General features: G+C 41.2%; 1 protein-coding gene across 1 annotated transcript in view; it reads left to right on the forward strand.

Moving 5' to 3' along the window:
* WDR1 (WD repeat domain 1) overlaps nucleotides 1-20,477 on the forward strand; it is a 65,988-nt gene that overhangs the window by 13,001 nt on the left and 32,510 nt on the right. The window contains exons 4-5 of the mRNA XM_020992083.2: nucleotides 3,794-3,941; nucleotides 5,984-6,164. Coding sequence (XP_020847742.1) covers nucleotides 3,794-3,941; nucleotides 5,984-6,164 — 329 coding nt within the window. The remainder of the gene's footprint in view (nucleotides 1-3,793; nucleotides 3,942-5,983; nucleotides 6,165-20,477) is intronic.

Genomic DNA, 20,477 nt, shown 5'->3' on the forward strand with positions numbered 1-20,477 from the left:
TGTTTTATTTGCATTTAAAAACTTTATTCTGAGAAGAAGTCCTTATATTTAGCTGGACTGCCAGAAGGGGTCCAGGACCCACAAAAGGGCAACAACTCTTGCATTGGTGGGAGCAGGAGATGTTAGAAACTCAGGCTAGAAGTCTGTGACCTTCAAAGAATACAGCATAATCAATAGAAAAAGCAGTTTCAAGAGACATTACAATGGAGAGTAAATTTAAATAAGTTGTAACTACCCTCTGTCCCGAATGGTTGGGGGAAGTAGGGAGAATTGTATGTGCTTTCCAGTACATAGAGTATACTTACATTTCTGTATGCAATTCCTTTTAGTGTGAAATGAGTTTTAGATCTTAAAAGGTAATGATTAAATGTTGCTCCGGAGATTAGTACAGCTCCGAAAGGGCCAGTAGTCTATAAATAGTGCCATGTTCAGATCTCAGAGTGATGAGGGAGATGGAGAATGTGCAGCATTGACAAAGTAGGTTGCCTTTAGAGCTGGTCTTCCAAGGAGGTGTTAGATATGTCTTTGGCAGCTGACTCCATGCAGAATAGAAAAGACCATTTGGACTCTAGGCTTTTTTTTTTTCTGGTCCCTTATGGCTGTGTTTCTTGTACTCTGTATTCTATAAGTCTTCATTCACCACTTCTTGCTGAGGGTCAAAACAGATGGGCACAGGGAATTTGACTAAGCTTTGGTGTGGTATGTGTGTTTGAAAGCAACAAAAAATCTTAGTTTGTAACACCTGGGTGATGGGTGAGTAAGATGTCCAAACCTTGCCAAGCAGGTGATGAATCCTCCTCTTTGAAGTCTGCTCAGTAGGAAGACAGTGGGCTTTCCCGCCTTAAGCCTGGTGCTATCACCATGCACACACTTCCCTGTTTCTGATTATGCTTTTTTTCCAGTGATACCTCCAAGGATGCATTTTCACAGCCTGGTATAAGGTAAATCATTGCTGCCTTTGGCACTTTCTGCCAGCTCAGCTCTCTAGGAATCAGACCTCCCAGGCCTATGTAGTCAAATGCCACCTTGTAATACAAAGTCGACTTTGTGGGTGCTGATGATCCTAAGTCTTCTGGGGATACGTGTCCCCTACTCAGCAGTCTCTGATTCGGGCTTCTTGGCCTTTTATGTGGTGATGAGTTAATTTCTCTTTACCCATAAAATGCCAGGAAGCCCAATGTAACTAACTCACAGATCTATCTATATAGCTGGATGTGACCAAAGATGCTATGTAGCCCAACGTTTTTCATTTTACAGATAAAGATACTGAGGCCCAGGGGTTTAAGGATTTGCCCAAGGTCACACAGGTAATAAATATCAGAGGTAGAATTTGAATGTGTCTTTTGTTTCCAAAGGTAGTGCTTTTCACTTTATGACTGACTGAGTTCTTGAACTTTGTTACATTTAAAAAAATATATATTTAGCCTAGATGGCACGATCTTTCCAGAGCCTCTTAATTTTCCTGATAGGGCAAGGGAGGATGCACTATCCTTCTGGCAAACCAACTCTTTTTAGGTAAGGCAATTGGGGTTAAGTGACTTGCCCAGAGCCTCACAGCTGGTAAGTATTATGTGTCATGAGCAGTGGCGCTGGGGCCTTTGAGGCCTTAGTCATCCCAGTATAGTTTAGTGAGGAGTCAGTGATGAGCAGCTGAAGTTGGGGCCCCAGAGATAAGGGACTTGGGTGAGATTCTAGTTTGTCTGAGCTACTACTGAGTTCTTGGACTTAGCATAATCAGGGCATTAAAATACCTTAGTTTTCATAACATACACAACATGCATATATGTGTATATGTGCACACATGCAAATATGTACTTATGTGTATATATATGTGTGTATACAGACATATAAGATTAGATCTTAAGTTCCCTTACAGATCTAAATATTTGAACCTTGTTATTGGAGGTCAGGCCAACTGTTGATGTGAGTTTGATCAATGCTTTGCAAGTATGGTGGCCAGACCTGACCTGGCCTCTTAGAACCTCAAAGCGAGTTAGTGGCTTGCCCAGGGTCACACAGCTAGTAAGTGTCTGAGGTCAGAATGGAACTCTGGTCATCCTGACTCCAAGGCCAGTGCTCTATCCTCTGCACCACCTTGCTGCCCCTGTTTTGTTTTTGTTTTTTTTCCCCTCTTGATCCAAAGCTTAAACCTGATTGGCCAGAGTTCAGGTAGACATAAGTCATTTGGATATGCCCTAGAGAAGTTACTCTTCCAAGCTCCCATCACCCCAACTCCAGGCCCTCTTCCTCACATGCTGTCCTCTTGGGAGATCCTCTTCTGGGAATGCTCCCCTGGCAGTGAAGTCAGGCCCACAGAGTTTGTCATCACATGTTTTGACTTGAAGCAATTGAAGAAACAAATGTTTTCCTCAGATCATAGCGCAGACCTAAGGTGTACATTGGTGGAGGACCATCTTGGGTGCTTTTGCTGCAACCTACAATGTAGCTTTCATTAATGGCATGAAAAAAAAGGGAGTCTCAGATTCACATGCCCTCTACTCAGTTGCCAATCACCATGCTAATTTGTGAAGATGGGACTATTGGTAGTCAATACTTGTTGACAGGATTCTGGCAGGGAGAGGGGAGAGAAGCCTGCTGGTCTCACTTCTCTTACTTTGCAATCTGTTAGGTTGAAAATGCAGCCCTTACTTAGACAGGGGACCAGTATAAAACATTGGCTATAGGATGTATGCCTTTCCACTTTTTCTTCCTCACAAAAGAACCTACTTAAGAATCTAAATGTGAATTGTGGAATTAGTTCTTGGTTTATGGTCATTTGGAAGAGAGCAGGATTTCAGTGCTCAAGAGGGAGGAAGCTTAGGATGAAGAACGTTAGAGCTGGGAGGAACCTCGGACATCTTCTTAGGATCTGGTAATTTCCCTATTCACTAAAAACTAGTGCTTTTGTATTACTTAAGCATCAGATCAATTAAAAAGCCTTTTTAAGCCCTTCATGGCCTGAATCCTTTCTACCTTTCCAGTCTTTTCACACTTTATTCCCTCTGCATACTGTGTGATCCAGGACAGCTGATTTTATTGTTAACTCACGTGACTCTTATCTCTCAGCTCTGTATTTTCAGCTATTGTCCCTTGTGCCTGGAATTCTCTCCTTCCTTCAAATCCAGCTAAATTCTCATCTTCAAGAAACCTGTCCTTATCCTGCTTAATGCCATTTTCTCCCCCTCTGAAAGGCTCTCCAGCTCAGGGATTGTCTTTTGCCTTTCCTATATGCCTGGTTGGGGCCGTCTCCAGTCATCCTGATCTCTATCTTGCCACTGGGCCCAGATGGCTCCAGAGGACAAAGTGAGGCTGGTGACTTTGCACAGCCCTCCCTCACTTAAATCCAATTCACTTGGAAGTTGAGGCATCACCTTCTAGATGTCATGGTCCTCCTTTAGGATGAAGGACAAATAACAACACCCAGTGGTGGGTGCCATCCACATAGTAGGTGCTAGCTTAATAAATGCTACTTGATTAAGAGAAACCCATTCCATTTTTTACAGCAGAAAACAAGGTCTTCACGAAGGGAGTTTGAGAGTCAGATCCCGATCTTGACTTCAAATACAGTGCTGTTGTCTTTATACTGGGACAAGAACTTCCTACACTGGAGTTAGGAGATTAGATTTGGATTTTTTGCAAGATTTTGAACTAGCATTCTGTTTCCTGAAGTTGGGCCGATACTTGATATTAAATTTAATAATTTTATTGCTTTTTGTAATGATAAAGTAAATTTGTAAAGTAATGATAATTCTTCCTCTCCTACTCCTCCACTCCCAATTTCTTCTCATGGTAGATGTCTCTGGGAAGCTTAGAATCTGGGATACCACACAGAAGGAGCATCTCCTCAAATACGAATATCAGCCTTTTGTTGGCAAGATTAAGGATATTGCCTGGACTGAAGATAGCAAGAGGATCGCAGTTGTTGGAGAAGGAAGAGAGAAGTGAGTGACTGGTTACGTACACCCTCCTTGCCTTGTTCTCTCAAGTGTGTAGGTCTTGTTCTTAAGACTTATTAAATATTAAACAAAAAATGCTTAAGTATCAATACTTAGAGGGCAGGGACCATGTCCTAGCCTTCTTTGGTGTCCCTTGCAGGATCACTACCTGCATAGAGTAGGCCCTGAGAGAATTGGAGAGTTTTAGCCTTCAGTGCTGGAAGGGTGCTTAGAGATTTAATCTGAGATATTTAATCCTGTTTAGTTTTTTTTTTGTATTGTATTAAAAAGGGGGTAAACTCACCATTTAGAGGTGAAAATGACTTGCCCACCCTTTCCAGGTTTAACCCATGCCTCTTTCCACACTGCATTGCCTAATTTAAATTTAATTCTCTCTATACATGAGCATGTTTCCCCTTTTTGTCTTCTAAAAGTGTAAAGATTTATGCCACCATAAAACAGTGAATTATTTTATTCATTTGATATGTTTTTACTTTCTGTATAGATTGAAGTTGTATCTGTAGAGTATTATTAGTGGGTAGTGATTATAAAATACGAGCCACAGAATCATTGAATGCGAGAGATGGAAAAGAGACCTTTATGATTATCAAATTTGAGGCCTAGGGAGAGGAATTGCCTGGTGTAAGTCTGTGGCATAGGTTTAATAAATGCTACTTGATTAAGAGAAACCCATTTCATTTTTTACAGCAGAAAACAAGGTCTTTACACAGGGAATTTGAGATTCAGACCCCAATCTTGACTTCAAATACAATGCTATTATCTTTATGCCAGGACAAGAGCTTCCTACACTGAAGTTGGGAGATTAAATTTGGATTTTTTGCAATTTTGAACTAGCATTCTGTTTCCTGAAGTTGGAGCAATACTTGATATTAAACTTAATAATTTTATTGCTTCTTGTTCTCTAGAACAAGAACCCTCACCTCTAGAATCCCAATCTTGTACCTTGACACCCCAAGTAACTGTAGCTTATTTATACCAAACTCAAATAGAAGAGTTCCTGCCTCATATTGATTGACTTAGAACACCACAAATTAACATTATCTCCATTATATCATATTTTAATTTATTCTGTTCAGCATTTTCCAGTTAACATTTTAATGTGGTTTAGGCTGCACACCAGTTTAACCTTTGTCTCACATTATATTTTTTTCCTTGAAGCCCTTTATGGAGGTAGTCGAAGTAGTATTCCAAGACTTAACCTCTATCTGCCTCAGTGTCTTCATCTGCAAAACAGGGATAATGACACCTACCTCCTAAGGTGGTTGTGAGGATTGAGAGAGAGAGAGAGGGAGAGAGGGAGAGAGGGAGAGAGGGAGAGAGAGAGAGAGAGAGAGAGGGAGAGAGGGAGAGAGGGAGAGGGAGAGAGAGGGAGAGGGAGAGAGAGGGGAGAGGGAGAGGGAGAGGGAGAGGGAGAGATTGTCTTTTCTAGTCAGAGACAACCCTTTCTTCTATGTCCTTTGTATAGTATGGATTCGAACATACGGTCCCATTTTTTCTCTGTTTCTTATTTTCACTTCATCCCCTGTCCTGGTAGTCAAGAGACCTCTGGTTCAAGTCTGATGTATGCTTCCAGCTAGCTGTAACCTTGGAAAAGTCACTTCTTTAGGCTTGATTTCCTAGCCCCTAAAATTAGGGACTTGGCCCAAGTGTTATCTAAAACCTCTAGCTTTTACCTTACTAGTGTTCCCTTTATTTTATGACAACTTGGAGGTCTATAGAACTCTAGTTTGGTCTGCATTTCTTTTAAATATCTCAACTTTTTAAAAGCATAAAACCTTTTTGTCTCAAGAGAAATGTTTCCTTATGTTGAACTGAAATGACCGAGTATTATTTTAAGGATTGATTTCTGACCTCAGCAAAGACAGTGGGGGGAAGCAGAAAGGAGTCGGCTTGTTCTCCTGTCTGTTACATGGATAGGTCGGGTTAGCTTGTGGTGGCCAAGTTAAAACTTTGGGATACGTGGTCTTAACAGCTTTCTCCTTTGTCTGGTTCTTCTATGTTTTGACTCTGTATTTTTATCATTTAAGGTTTGGATCAGTCTTTCTTTGGGATACCGGCTCTTCTGTTGGGGAGATAAGTGGACATAACAAAGTGATCAATAGCGTTGATATTAAGCAGACTAGGCCTTACCGGCTTGCAACAGCCAGTGATGACAACTGTGCAGCCTTCTTCGAGGGACCACCATTCAAGTTCAAGTTCACGATTGGCGTAAGTCAGCTTTTTCCTCTGCAGCTAGTGATATTGAGACTTGGGTGTCATCATAACACTTTTTGAGGGTTGTGACCAGGAGAGTGAAAAGTTGAGGAAATCATTTGATGGAAGGAACTGGTTTTGTTTTGGTTTGAGGGTGGGGTTTGGAGGTAGTCAGGGTTAAGTGACTTTAGACTGTGAAGTTTGGATTCAGTCACAGGGCTTCACTTGAGGACCTAGAGGCCCACATGTGGCCTTGACGCCGCAGGTTTCCCACCTCTGGATTAGATGATTACAAGATCATAGGACTTAGAGTGACATTTTAAAGCTCATTTGGCCAACCTCTCATTTTACAGAGAACAAAACTGAGGCCCAAAGCTGTTAAGTGAATTTTTAGGATCACACAGGCTAGTAAATAGCAAAACTGGGATTCTTCCTGGGTCTTTGGAGTGCTGATTCATTTCTCTTTGTGGTACCTGGAGGGGAAATGCAGCAGTTTCCTTCATGTGTTTTTGTTTGTTTTTTTTTTTTTCATAGGGTCTTCATTTGCTTAAGAGAAAACTGGTATAAAACAATGCTTAAAAAAATCTTAACTAGACTTCTGGCTTCATTTAAGAAAGAAGGTGCTAATTCTAGTTGCCCTAAAATGGAGCAAGTTGCCTCAGGAATAGTGAGTTCCCCTTTATTAGGGAGTGTTGTAACAGAAGCTGCGTGGCCAGTGGGGATTTTTTGAGGAAGTCCCGGTACTGAGTAGATGAGATGCCCTCTAATGCTTTTTGTAGCTCTGTTGGAGCATCTCCTGTGGCTATCAGTTAATTGGCATGTAGAATCCCAGTTATTTTGGGAGCACTGTTGTTAAAGGTCACCCTTTTGTGATATATGTGCAGGGATTGTAGATCCAGAGATTCTCTTTTCCTTGTTTTTGAACACAACTGAGTATGGTAATTAAGTCCGCGGATCTGAACCCACAAGGGGAATGAAATTATAGGTTTCCAGAGGAATTCAAGTCTGCCTGCCGATTCTTCCCTTTGCACAATAGTGTAAAAAGCTCAGAATGTTTATTCTACCAGTGTTTTCCTCTTAGTGCCGTCCAAAATGGAGGATGTTTTTAGAGCCTGTAAAGAAGTCATTTTCTTCCTTGGGAGCTATTGAGTTTCCCATCACTGGATGTCTTCAGGTCATGGCTGGATAAAGTAGCTGGCAGAATGTTCTAAATGGGGATTCCTGCTCAAGCACAGGTTAACTGAGATGTGTTCTGAGGTCCCTTCCACGACCAAAAGCCTGTAATTTAACAAGTATTTGTTAAACAATAAGCATTGTGTTAGGCTCTAGGGGAGATACAAAAGGCAGACAGCTGGCCCTCCCTCTGAATGCTCTGCCTTCTGGCTTTCCTCAAGTCCCAGCTGAAATCCCTCCTTCTCCAGGAAGCCTTTCCTTGTATCCCCTAATCCTAGTGCTTTCAATCCATTCATGGTCTCCAGTTCATCCTGGGTATAGTTTGTATATAGTTGTTGACATGCTGCCTCAGTCATCAGACTGAACTCCATAAAAGCAGACATTTGTCTTTGTAGCCTCCCCCTTCCACCCATCCCTACCCCTCCCAACTTGTATGCCTGGCACATAGTCGGTGTTTAATGATTGACTGACTCAAGAAACTCACAGTCTAGTAATGGAAATCAGAAATTATTTCTTTCTGAAGTGGATCCATGATAGTGGTCTTAACCTGTACCCTTCCATCCTATAAGATTCTTGCCCATAGCTCTCTGTAAGCTCTCCATAAGGAATCCAACTACTTCACCAGAGCCCTTCCTTCTGGCTCTTCTAATAGCGGAAGATAACATTTCATCAGCCAGACTGTCAGTCGTTAACTCTCATTCTCATTATGCAGCTGCCCATCTCTTTTGCCAGGCTTATGTGTCCCTTGTGGCAGTGAGGTACTATGCTAAAGGGGGCAAAAATTGGTTGTTTATGTAGCCCCTGCTGTGTGCCAGGCACTTATTTGATCCTTACAACAGCCTTTCAGGGTAGATGCTTATTACTATCATCGTCCCCATTTTACAGATAAGGAAACTGAGGCAGACAAATCCAGTGACTTGCCAAGGGTCATACAACTAGAAAGTATCTGAGACTGGATTTGAAATAGGATCTTCCTAACTACAGCTCTGTCTGTGCCAGCTAAGCCCCCAAAAGACAAAGCCAGGAATGTCTCCAATAATGGGTAGAGGTCTTATGTGAACTTTAAGAGAACAAGGCAAGAGTTGCTACGGGTTGGACAGGCATGGAAGAGTTGGAGAAAGCATCCATAAGATGATAAATCCATTGGAGTATTTGCATATTTGAAGTCAAAAGACCTGAGTTTGATTCCTAGGTGTGTTACTTGATACTTTGGTGGAGCATGCTGATGAAGCAGAGCTCTGGGCCAGTCGCTGGGAAGTGGCAAACCAGTATAAGATAAACTCCCGGGGGCAGGGGACCGTGCTTTGCCCTTTTTAACTGTATCCCCAGCACTTAACAAAGTAGGTGCTTAATGATTGGCTCCATTAGATTGTGAGCTCCCTGAGGGCAGGATTTTGTCTCTCCTCCAAACCCTAGCCGTTTAGCACAGAGCTGGTGCTTGATAAATATTTTTGATTGAGTTGATCTGGTTTTGAATACTGGTTCTGCCATTTATTTAGCCACGTGACCTTGGGCAGATTTGGACGTCTCTAGCCTTCAGTTTCCCCTTTGATGAAAATAGTCTAACTGGCTTCTAAGATCCTTTCTGGCTCTTACTGCGGTTCTGTGAAGGGAAAGGAGTTTGGAGTAACCAGCTGCTTGAAAAAGAGGCTCCTGGAATAACCCCATCCTCCTGCAAACCTTCATCAATTCACCAGACATTCACTGGTGGTGCTAGAAATTACAGCAAAGGCTGTGTGGGAAGGGACTGTGTAGGCTTTGTAGATCGGCACCATCACCCTGAAAATGAGTAAATTTGCTGGATTTTAGTAAAGGCTCACCTGGCCCCCAGGCAGAAAGGAAGTGGCATTTAAGGGGGAAACATTTTTAAATCTTATTTCTTACCTTGTAGCAGGGAAAATGAGCTTTTCCTGAAGCTAAGGGGAAGTTTTCCTCTTAGCATTTTTTTCCTTCTCCCAAATTCTTGGTTTCAGGTTGCATAGTTGGCCCTTGAATATAGCACGTTTGTCTAGAATAGTTGTCCCCCTGCTGATGGAGTCCTGATTCACCTTGTCCAGACTGACTATTCCTCTGTCTAGGCTCCAGGGTTTCAAATGTAACTTTAGGACACATGTCAGTAATTAGAGGAACCCAAGTCCTTAGACCCGCAGATAAGAACTATACAAACTCCTCTTTAATGTGTCTGCTTAGGACGGGCTGGATGGGATACTTTACCAAGGCTTGTTTGGTATAGATTCAAAAGTCCTTCTGAGTTTATTACATCATTAACCTCTCTCTTCGCTTAGCCTTGGCATCTTCAAAGTTAGGACTGATTTTTTACAACACAGGCAAGATTGAAAGATAGCATTTTATTAAGCATATGTGCTTGTGTGCCTGTCTACGTACTATACTTAGTACAAATATAAGAAAAAAGTTCCTGCCCTCAAGAAACTTCCATTTTCATGAAAGTAGTCTGAGGAGTCATGAGCTGAGTTGGGTTTAAAGTGAGCATAGCTGGTGTGGTGGTTTTTCTCAAATGGACTTTCCAGGGAGGAGTCAGAACTCTACGATTCTCAGAGGAGGCACTAGGGGACTGAGAATGGTGGAGGCAAATAAGTCGTCTGGACCATGGACTGGGTCGCGTTTGATTTGAAATCTTTTCCTGCTGATCACCTCCTCTTGTTTATCTTGAACAACTTTCAAGTTGTAGAAGAGTTAACATATACTGGAAAAGGGACCCTGGTCTCCTAAATCCTCTGCTGACCTAGAGCTCTTAATTTCTGTTTTGGGGGTTTCAACTTCATCTTTAAAATGAAGAGGACTAAGTAAGGTACAGAGAATAGAGGGCCCTCATTGGAGTCAGGATGGCCTACTTTCAGATACAGCCGTATGGCCCGAGGCAAATTTTTTCCTTTGTCTTGTACTACGTGTAACATGTAAGTCACAGGATCCAAATGAGATAATGCCTATAAAGTACCATTTGGGTGTCTACAGTTACTTACAGAACCCTTCCAGCTTTAAGGTTGCCATCACTAATCTTAGTTTCCTGTTAGTGGTTGATATAGAACTTTAGGGATTTGGATTGGCTGCTGAATCTCTTATTTTTAAAGAGGAGAGTAGGGTCTAGTGGAGAATTTCCCAAGGTCATGTGGATAGTAAGGGTTTCTGGCCTTGACCTGAAGCCTAGAGTGTTATTCTTTTCATTAAGCAGACTTCTTCTCTTGGACAGCTTCTTTATTTAGACTAGAAGGAAAACAAACTTTGTGAGGTTGGGAAACAGATCTTACCTAAACCTCAGTACAAAATGAAGCTGAACACTGGGTGAACATCATCATGACATTTAGCCTTGGAGAAGAGTTGAGAAAATCCACCCTCCCTTTTTTGTAGAGGTGGGGACCTGAGGATGTAGAATATTGCTGTATTCTCCTTCAATGATATGTTGGTTTTGCTTTTTATACTCTTTATTTTCTTTTATTTAGTATTATTTTAACTTTGTTATTGTTTATTTTTTTCTCCATAAATAAAAGTTCTTTTTTTTTTCCTGATCTTTTTTTTCCCCCCAAACATTTTGGGGGGGGGCAATTGGGGTTAAGTGACTTGCCCAGGGTCACACAGCTAGTACGTGTCAAGTGTTTGGTCTGAGGCTGGATTTGAACTCGGGTCCTCCTGACTTCAGGGCTGGTGCTCTATCCACTGTGCCACCTAGCTGCCCCCTCCCCAAACATTTTTTTACAAAGACAGTCACATCATATTAGAGTGGGGTAGTTAGGGAAGAGAGGAACGATGTTTGGAAATGAAGGTGATATAGAAACAAGATAGGAAGAAGCATTTATTTTTGTTGAATAAATGAATTTGCACTGAGTCTGTGTGAGTTGCTGTAGGCTAAACATCCACTGTATCTGGGGATAGCTTCACCTCTGGGGATCATCCCACATAGAGATGTGAGCTTCTCCAGTAAATTTCAGGGGGACCCATACTTAATGGGAGCTTGTACCCAGCGAGGATTTATCTTGGCTTTGTCTTCCCTTGTAAAGAATTGCTGATGGTCTCTGTTCCTAATTATTGATGTTGCTACGGGGCCATTTGTACAGTTCTATTTATCGAGAGATGTAACAGAATTCATTTATATGCTACTTACTGAAGGACACAAACCTCTCTCTTTTTCCCTTAACTATGAAGTCTTTCTCCCCCCCAACAATGTGATAGCTAGATGTGAATATGGATTTCTCTGCCGGGTGCAGGGTGGAGCAGCTGATTGCAACTGACTCATGAGACTGCTCTGTTTGGATTCTGCACATTCACACTGACTCCCTTGGAACTGATGAGTAATGCTGGGGGGATGTCTTAAGATAGCAGCTTTCTCTAAATGTGGGATTTCCACTGTTCTGTCTAGTCCTTGGAATGCAGCATAGTCACACATTGTAAAAGGAGGTAGAAATCTGTCTTGGATATTATTAGAGGTGCAACCTTTCTATATAAACAACCTAAACTCAAGCTTTTCCATCAAGCACAGAGTTGTTTTTGTTTTGGGTGGTAGTAGCAAGGGGTAACCCAATCATAAGAAAAGGTAAGTTCATTTTCTTGTTTTGGTTGGGTTTTTTCCCCTAAGATTTTTTTTTAAAGGCAGCCACAGGGCAGGGAGGTAGCGCAATGGATAGAGCACTGGCCTTGGAGTCAGGAAGACTTGAGTTCAAATGAGGCCTCAGACACTTGACACTTAACTATTTGTGTGACTCTGGGCAAGTCACTTAACCCTGACTGCCTTGCAAAAACAAACGAAAAAAAGGCAGTAGCATCCTGTTACAGCTGTCAGGCATCTTCATAGGAGGAGACATCTTTCCCCTTCCCTGTAGTTTCCCACTGATAGTAAGGAATATATAGTTGGTGGTTGCTTCTCCAGGAGCAGGATGGTGAAAGAGGAAAAGCATTACATGAGAAGACAGAAGGCCAGGGTTGTGTGTCTTTGGAAAACTCATTTTCCTTCTGGACCTCATTTTGCTCCTGTAAAGATTGTGGTAGGGGCTGGACAGCATGGTCCTGGAGGTCCCTGCCAGGTGTGACATTCTATCATTCTTTCTGTAAGTCACCTCTAGGAAGGATTGGGGAGCCTGTGGTCAGGTGAGCAGCCCTCTGCACTACTTCTTTTCTGGACCTTCGTTTCTTCATCACCAGAACAAAATCCCCTCATTTCTCATATATTGGGATTTTAAGAGATCTTTCCTTTAGAACATCCCTGTAAGTTTAGAGTATAAAGATTTTATCCCTATTTCACATTAAAGGGCTTGCCTGACATTGCACAGATTGTAATCATCAGTGCTGGGATTTTAAATGAGTGTTTCCTGACTCGGGAAACCATTTTAAAGTACCTGCCATGTATAAAACACTATGTTAGGCTATAGAGAAAGTTAAAATTTAGATAAAGCTTCCTTAAGGAGCTCAGTCTATTAGCAGTTTGTTTTAAGGCTAAAACAGCTATAATACAAAATATTATGTAAGTAGAGTCCTACATTATTTGTTAACTGGGTGAATAGCAGCATGGTATGAAGGGAAAGGACCCTAGATTGGGAGATAAAGGCCCTGGCTCTACTTCTTAGTGCCAGTGTGACCTTTGAGGCAAGAACTCCCTGGGCCTCAGTTTCCTCATCTGTAAAAAGAGCAGGTTGGACCACATGGCCTCTGAGTTTCCTTCCAGCACTAAATTTATGATCATGGCAAATATCCTTTTCATGTTGAAGGGATCTAATCTGGGCATTATTGTCCTGTGAGGATAATAAAAATAATATTTCTGCCTTCCAAAAAGTGACAGGTGAAAAAGTAATGATGTCAGAAGCAGAGAATACCTTAAAGGGAAGAGAGCTGTGTCCATCAGGAAACTAGAGGAAGCCAACGGAGTGGCCACACCAGCCATGGAGGATAGCCATTTGGAGACAGACTTCTGTCTGTCCCGGTTCTGCCTGCCCTAAGCATGAAACCCTTTCTGATGGAACAGTGCTATTTTTAGCATTTACTTTTTTTGGTGATAAGAACACAAAGTATTTATTCGACTCTGCCGGAAGCTGTTTGGAGGGTGCTCATGTACATCAGCCTCGGGCTCATTTGGAATATGAGTACTGACCGTGCCCTGGGCTTATGGGAAGAGTTTCCTGGAAGGAGACTCTAGGAGGAAGGTGTCTTGAGAGCAGCCCTGTGGCTGGTAAGTAGGTGTCTCAACCCGGGTGTCATCTGAACCTCTGGTGTCCATTTTCATGGCAGAAAGCTTGGATTTATTTGTAAGCTTGTGTTTCAGCTGGAGGAATCATAGCTGTTAAGCTGGAAGGAACTTCAGAAGGTACCTGTGTAAATCTCTCTTCCTCCCCCCATCTCCTTTATTTTGCACGTAAGGAAACTGAGGCAGACAGAAGTTAAGTAGTTTGCCCAGAGTTCCTCAGATAGTTGGTGTCTGAGGCTAGATTTGAACTTGGATCTTCCTGATACTGCTGCCTTTGATGTTTCTTTGTGTATCATTCTTCCCACTGCAGCACAATGCCCCACTTCATACATTATCTTTGTTGTCAATTTCTTGGAAGTAGAGGTGTGGCAAAGAAATGGAAATAGCCCCCCTCCATTTTCTACCACTTTTTTTTTCCCTACTTTAGGAACTGAGTAGAGGTCAGCTTAAAGCTTTCTGCATTTTTCCAAGGGGTATCAGTGATCTTTTTTTGCCAAGAAGGAACTCTCTTCATCATGATTATCTTACATACATACAAGAGAAAATTTTGCTCTAGTTCCCAAGTTTTCCATTCTGCCTTAAAGGAAAAGTGAGGTGAATGAGCTCCTTTTCCCAAGTAAAGCTAGGACAAAAATAATTCAAATCCCAGGAGCTCTCTGGCTGCCAGTGTTAGCCTTGTGGATACAAATGGGACTGGCTCTTTTTTTACAGCTTGGATTTTATGGCCAGAAATAAGGAACATATTAGGAAATCTTTATGAACCCACAAAAGAGTAACTCCTTTAAAATTTAATTTTAATTTTGGAACTGATAATTATATTTTTTATTTTTTTAAATTTTTTTTCTTGCTCATTTTGGTGTTCTATGCAATTTACTTTTCTGGTCTTCTGTAAAATAAGAGGGTTGGATTATGTGATGGAAAGTAACTTCCCAAAGGCATCTAGGTGGTGCATTGGATAGATCACTAGAACTGGAGTCAGGAAGACATGAGTTAGTATCTGGCCTTAGATACTTGCCAGCTGTGTAACCCTGTGGGCAAGTCACTTAACCCTGTTTGCCTCAGTTTCTTCAGCTGGGAAATGGTAAACCACTCCAGTATCTTTGCCAGGAAAACCCCAGATGAGGGTCCCAGAGTCTGAAATGGCTGAACAACAAACAAAAACTTTCCAAGGAATCGGGAGGAATATAGAGACTGATCTAATGCTGGGACTTGCTAAGAACTGTAACATTCTCCTGGAGGGTTTCTTTGCCCTGGTAGAACCGTGTAGCGTTAATCCTTTCCACAATTGGCCATAATTTTGTGGCTATGGCCACCAGTTTCTTGATGGTCCCCAAATCACATCGATTTCTTGGCCTAAGTAAGGAAGACTTCATTCGAAATACTGTAGAATTGAAAGCAAAAATGGAGTTTGTAATTAAAGGGAAGGTAACAGGATGTTATGGTATGGTGGGAGAGGAGTCATGGAATTTTTTTTTTTTTAAACACTAGGTGTCCAAAAACCTGGGTTCTAGTCCTAGGACTTGTATGAACTCACTGCTTAACTTTGAGTAAGTTCCTTTACCTCTGGTTTCTTTTGTCTCCCTTGTCTTTTTATCAGGGGATTAAATGATCTGAAAGGTTCCTTCCAGGAGCTGGGCAACCAGGAGGCTGGGTCAGAGCTGAACCCCTAAGTCCCTGCAGCTTTCTTACTTTTTAAGGAAAAAAGCAGCTTAGCCTGTGTGGAGGAGAGCCTTAAGCTATTTCTCCTCTTAACTTCCCGTTTTCTTTTCATACTTAACTAAATCTCCTTTCATGGCAGACTGCCTCGCTTATCTTTGAGGTATAGCACATTGGCCTTCAAATAGAGTGCGAAGCATGGCCTTTTCTATAGCAGAAGAATAACAAATATCTTCTCTTTCCTTCATGCTACTGCCTTAATTTTGTTGTGTGCTTCAGGTTTCAGAAATTGTTTCATTTACTCCTTGTTACAGTTCTCATATGTAGATAAAGGACAGGCAGTGAATCATACCATATTACAACCAAGGAAACAGACTGTGAAACTGAGCAGTTTCTTTCTATCCTAGCCCCCTCCACCTTTTCCGCTCTTCTTCTTACATCTTTCTCCCTACCATATATTCTTTGATCCAGTGAGGCTGGCCTCGTAGCTGTTCTACCAACAAGACACTGTTGTTTGTCCACTCCAGGCATTTTCTCTGGCTGTCCCCTATGTCTGTGATGTTTCCCCTCATCTACCTCCTGACTTCTTCGAGTCCCCTCCCAACCCCCTATAATTCTGGTGCTGCCTTCCCTTCCTTAATTATTTCCTGTTTATCATTTATATAGCTAGTTTGTACTCTGTCTTCAAGGTTAGATTGTAAACTCCTTGGGAGCAGGGACTGTCTTTCAAAAACTCTTTGTATTCCCAGAGCAGAATGCTTGACATATGAGAGGAATTTGATAAATGTTTATTGACTCTCTGACCCAAAGAGTAAGTGATTGGCCCTACATCTACTGACTGCTTGCTAACCAATCCAGAGCATAGTGGTACAATGGAAAGAAACTCTGGATTTGGAGTGGCAAGAGACCCAGCTCTTTTACAGCCCATCTTTTGAGACTAAGTCATTTCATCTCACCCGATTTCAGTTTTTTCTTTTGTAAAATAAGGGAGTAGGTGAAGGAGATGAGCTCTGCTGCTCCTTCCCCATCTCTAAATCCTGTAATATCTTTTGAGACTAAGTCATTTCATCTCACCCGATTTCAGTTTTTTCTTTTGTAAAATAAGGGAGTAGGTGAAGGAGATGAGCTCTGCTGCTCCTTCCCCACCTCTAAATCCTGTAATATACCCCTCCCAAGCCCCCAACTAGATTTCTATGTAGCTCTTTTAACCACAGCAAGTAAGTTTTCCCCACTATCCACGGTACTTTTCAAAGGCTAGTAGAATAGACTATATGAGGATCCATGAGATATAGAATTGTTTTCTTTTTTACAGTGGTTTGTTGAAGTCTTGTCAAGAAAAAACCCTCATCCTCTTCCTTTATGTAGAACCCACTCTTGTGAGAAAGAAATTAAGAATAAACAGTGTATAGCAGTCTCAACTAACAGTTCTCTTTACTATTCCTTACTCTCCAGATATGCCTAAAAAAAGTTTTGTTTCATTTTCTTTGGGGACCTCCTTTTTTGTTTGTTTTTTGCTTATGTAGTCTATTCAGAATTTGCTTGCTATTTATTATTCTTTCATTTCCATTGTTGTGGTCATTATTGTGTGGGACAGTAACCACCAAAATCAAGAGTTTGGAGTCTGAATCAGAGATCAGAAAAGGTCTATTCTTTCCTATAAGAAAGGGCACAGCCATTGTGGCTGCTCAAACAACGGCAGCCAGGGAGTGTGCAGCTGGCTGTGAGAAGCAAAGCTCTAATTTATTTATTCATTTATTGGGCAGTTGGGGTTAAGTGACTTGCCCAAGGTCACACAGCTAGTAAGTGTCAAGTGTTTGGTCAGAGAGCGGATTTGAACTCGGGTCCTCCTGACTTTAGGGCCAGTGCTCTATCCACTGCACCACCTAGGTGCCCCGAGAAGCAAAGTTCTATAGCCCTAACGCATACCCCCTCCCACTCTTACCTCTTTCCCCCATTGGTTGGGTACTCAAGACATACAATCTAAACTTGGCAACTAATAACCAGTAGAAGCAAACGTACCTATATGTGGGAACTAGATGTATGCATGCGCCAGGAAGCAGGAGCGACCAGGAACTGCCTGTGCTGATGTGGAGTTTTGAGAAAGGTGAAACTCGACTCGGGGCTTAGGCCTGAGGAAACTGTACTTGAGGTCATCTCTCATGTTATGGTTTGTTTTCAGTTCTACTTCCATTTCTGTCTCGGCACACATCAGTCTTTTCTCATTTCCCCAAATTCCTTACATTTATCATTTATTATGATACAATGAGCATCTTATCACATTCACGTTACACAGTTTTTTCAGCAATTTCCCAACAAATTAGGGAGGCAAGTAAGGCACACACAGTGGGAGGAACAGTGCTTCTGGAGTTGGAGAAATTGGGTTTAAATCCCAGCTGTGATGCCACTTGTGTGACCTTGGACAAGTCACTTAACCCAAGTTCCTCAACCTGTGAAATGAGAGGGCTGGCTTAGATTTAGGCCCATTGAGGTCCATTCTAACTCAAGGTCTGGATCTAGTTCTTTGGCACCACAGAGGGCTACTGTTAACAATTGGGAGCTTAATAGATCTTTGTTTCCAACTTTGACTTCCTTGGGATGTTTGCCCCATCATAGGATCATGGAGTGAAATTGATGCCTAGAATGGTTGGTCCAATTCACGTCTTCACCAACAGTGTATTATTATGCTTGTGTGTTTTCTTGTAGCCTTATCATCATTGACTGTTTACCTAGAATGAGATAAAACCCAAGGGTTGTTAATAATCTGCATTTCTCTTAATATTTGTGGAATTTTGAGTGTGGTGGTTTTTATGGTCACCTGCAGTTTGCATTTCTTTTGAACACCATGAGCATCCTCTGACAACTTTATTATTGGGGAATGGCTCTTGGTGTTCTGTATTTGTCAATTCTCTGTCAATCTTGGGTTTCTTGTAAAGTTTTATTTGTTTCTGATGTAGAATTATGATAGCATTTGTGTGAAATTCAAGTATACCACATAGTGACTTAGAAAACCACAAATTAACTTTTACCTGTTGTATATTATAACCTTATTTATTTTGTTCACAATTTCTCAGTTATATTTTAATTTGGATATGGCTGTAGGAATTAGACAACACTTATTGATTGATTTTATGTTCTCTTTTGGCCACTGTTTAATAAAGAATCTCCCCTCCCCCCCACCTGTTTTTCTATCCTCTGCCCTTCCACTTGTCACTCTTTCATTATCTATCTGCTATTTAGGAATCCAGCATCATCAGCAAAAATTCAGCAAGGCCATGCTGTGGGTTGGATCCAGCCTGTGCTAAGCATGAGGTCATAGTTAAAGACATGGTTCATTTCAGCAGTTACAAAAACAAATCAGTCTTTTTCGTGCAGAAGCTTTATACCGACAGGGCGAGGGGGTGGCAGTCAAGAAAAACCTTTTTGGAATGGTACCCAGTCTGTGCTTTGAAGAAATGCAGAAGCCAGAAAGGCGGGGGGGGGTGGCATTTAACTGATTTATAAAACAATATAAAAAGTCAAAAAGATTTCACAATAAATGAGAGAAATAAAGGAAATTATCAGCCGCAACTTTGAGTAATTAATATGCCCCAAAAAACTGACATTTGAAATGAATACTTTAAAAAATGTCAAATGCTCCCAACTAATAGAACAAGAAATAGACAATTTAAATAATTTAATATCAGAAAAGATATTGAATGAGCCATAAGTGAATTCCCAGTGGGGGGAAAGGAAGGAGAGAAAACTCACTTAAAAGCTATTTCTATCAAACATTTGAAGAAAGGTAGGAATGTTATGAGGTGTGTACCCCAGATATTTCTTGGGGGTGGGGAGAAAAGTCTATGGGAAGATGTGGAAGTATGAGATAAAATTATATAATTTAATAGAATTACCTGTTCAACCTGCCACTCTACCTCTAAGGCCACTTTAGGGAGGAGTCTGTGGTATTTGAGTGCCTACAATAAGCTGTCCTTTGTCCCTGTGCCCCATAAGCCAGTAGTCTAGTGAGAAGAGAATGTACAGTTGATAGATAGCGCTTAAGCTCCTCTTGAAGTGGTGTCAACTGTATCCTCATAAACGGTAAGGGAGATTACATTAGGCTAGGGACACCAAGGAAGGTAGAATTTGAGTTGGGCCGTAAAACTTGCAAAATTCAGCTAGGAGAGGGATCGTAGAAGGAAACAATATCGTGATCCAAAAATCCAGAAATGGAAAAAATATTGGGCATATTCAGTGAACAGCCAAGTAGTTTAGCTTAGGTGGAACCTAGGGCTTGTGTGGAATGATGGGAGTCAAGGTGAAGAGAAGAGTCCAAGTAAACATGAGGCAAGACATATGGACTTGGAGGAAGTGACCTGGGGAAACCACTGAAGATGTGAGCATGTGGATGACTTGAAAAACATTGCCCGGGGTGGGGGGGGGGGAAATCAGCTCAGGGCTGGTATTTTCAGGGAGAGATGCCTCTGAGTGCCTACTAAGTAGGGAGGTATTGTTTCTGTTGTGAAACTCCCCCCGCCCCTTCTAATTAATTAGAATTTGGTCTAATTATATATCCTTCTGTAGAAGGTTTGTCAGTCACCGAGTATTTATTAAATACTTATTACTTTGTTACCCAAATATAATTCCACATAGTATTTTTCTGTACTCTCTTATTGTAGGAAATTAATCATGGCTTCTTTGAAAGATTATCTTAGGATTGATATATTGAAAATTGTACATTGGATAATGAATTCTGTTCCTGTATGTCTTATTTAATTGTTAGTTTTGTTGGCTTTTTCCCCAACAGAAATTTATTTACCTTTTGTGGGCCCCCCGCCCAAGAAAAAAACAAACAAGAACAGTCAACCTTTATAGCAAAGAAAGAATATCCAGGCAAAAACTACTCCACTCAAGTGATCAAGACTAATTTGGTTTTGAGACTGTTTTGAGTAATTTATTAGTTGAATGGCATAGATGTGGACCCTAATATGCAATTCAAACCTGATTTGGACAAATTTCAAACACTTATTTACTTGTGAATTTACAGAGTACTATGAGAATTTCCATTCAAAATAACCAAAAATAGCTGGGAGTTAACTTACCACACCATCCATGCAAGATTTATATAAATAAAAATAAAGCACTCTTGATTGAAATAAAAGGACTTAAGTAAGTTAATGGTTTTATTAGTCCAATGTAGTGAAAATGGAAATATTATTGAAATTAATTTACTAATTTAGTGTTGTACTAATCACATTGACAAGAAGAGATTCTACTTAGAATTACCTACACAAGATGATAAAACTCCTTTGAAAAGGATGCAAGGTTCAGACTTC

The sequence above is a fragment of the Phascolarctos cinereus genome, unplaced genomic scaffold (genome assembly GCF_003287225.1).
Source record: "Phascolarctos cinereus isolate Bilbo 61053 unplaced genomic scaffold, phaCin_HiC Scaffold_9;HRSCAF=440, whole genome shotgun sequence".
NCBI classification, from domain to species: Eukaryota; Metazoa; Chordata; class Mammalia; order Diprotodontia; family Phascolarctidae; genus Phascolarctos; species Phascolarctos cinereus.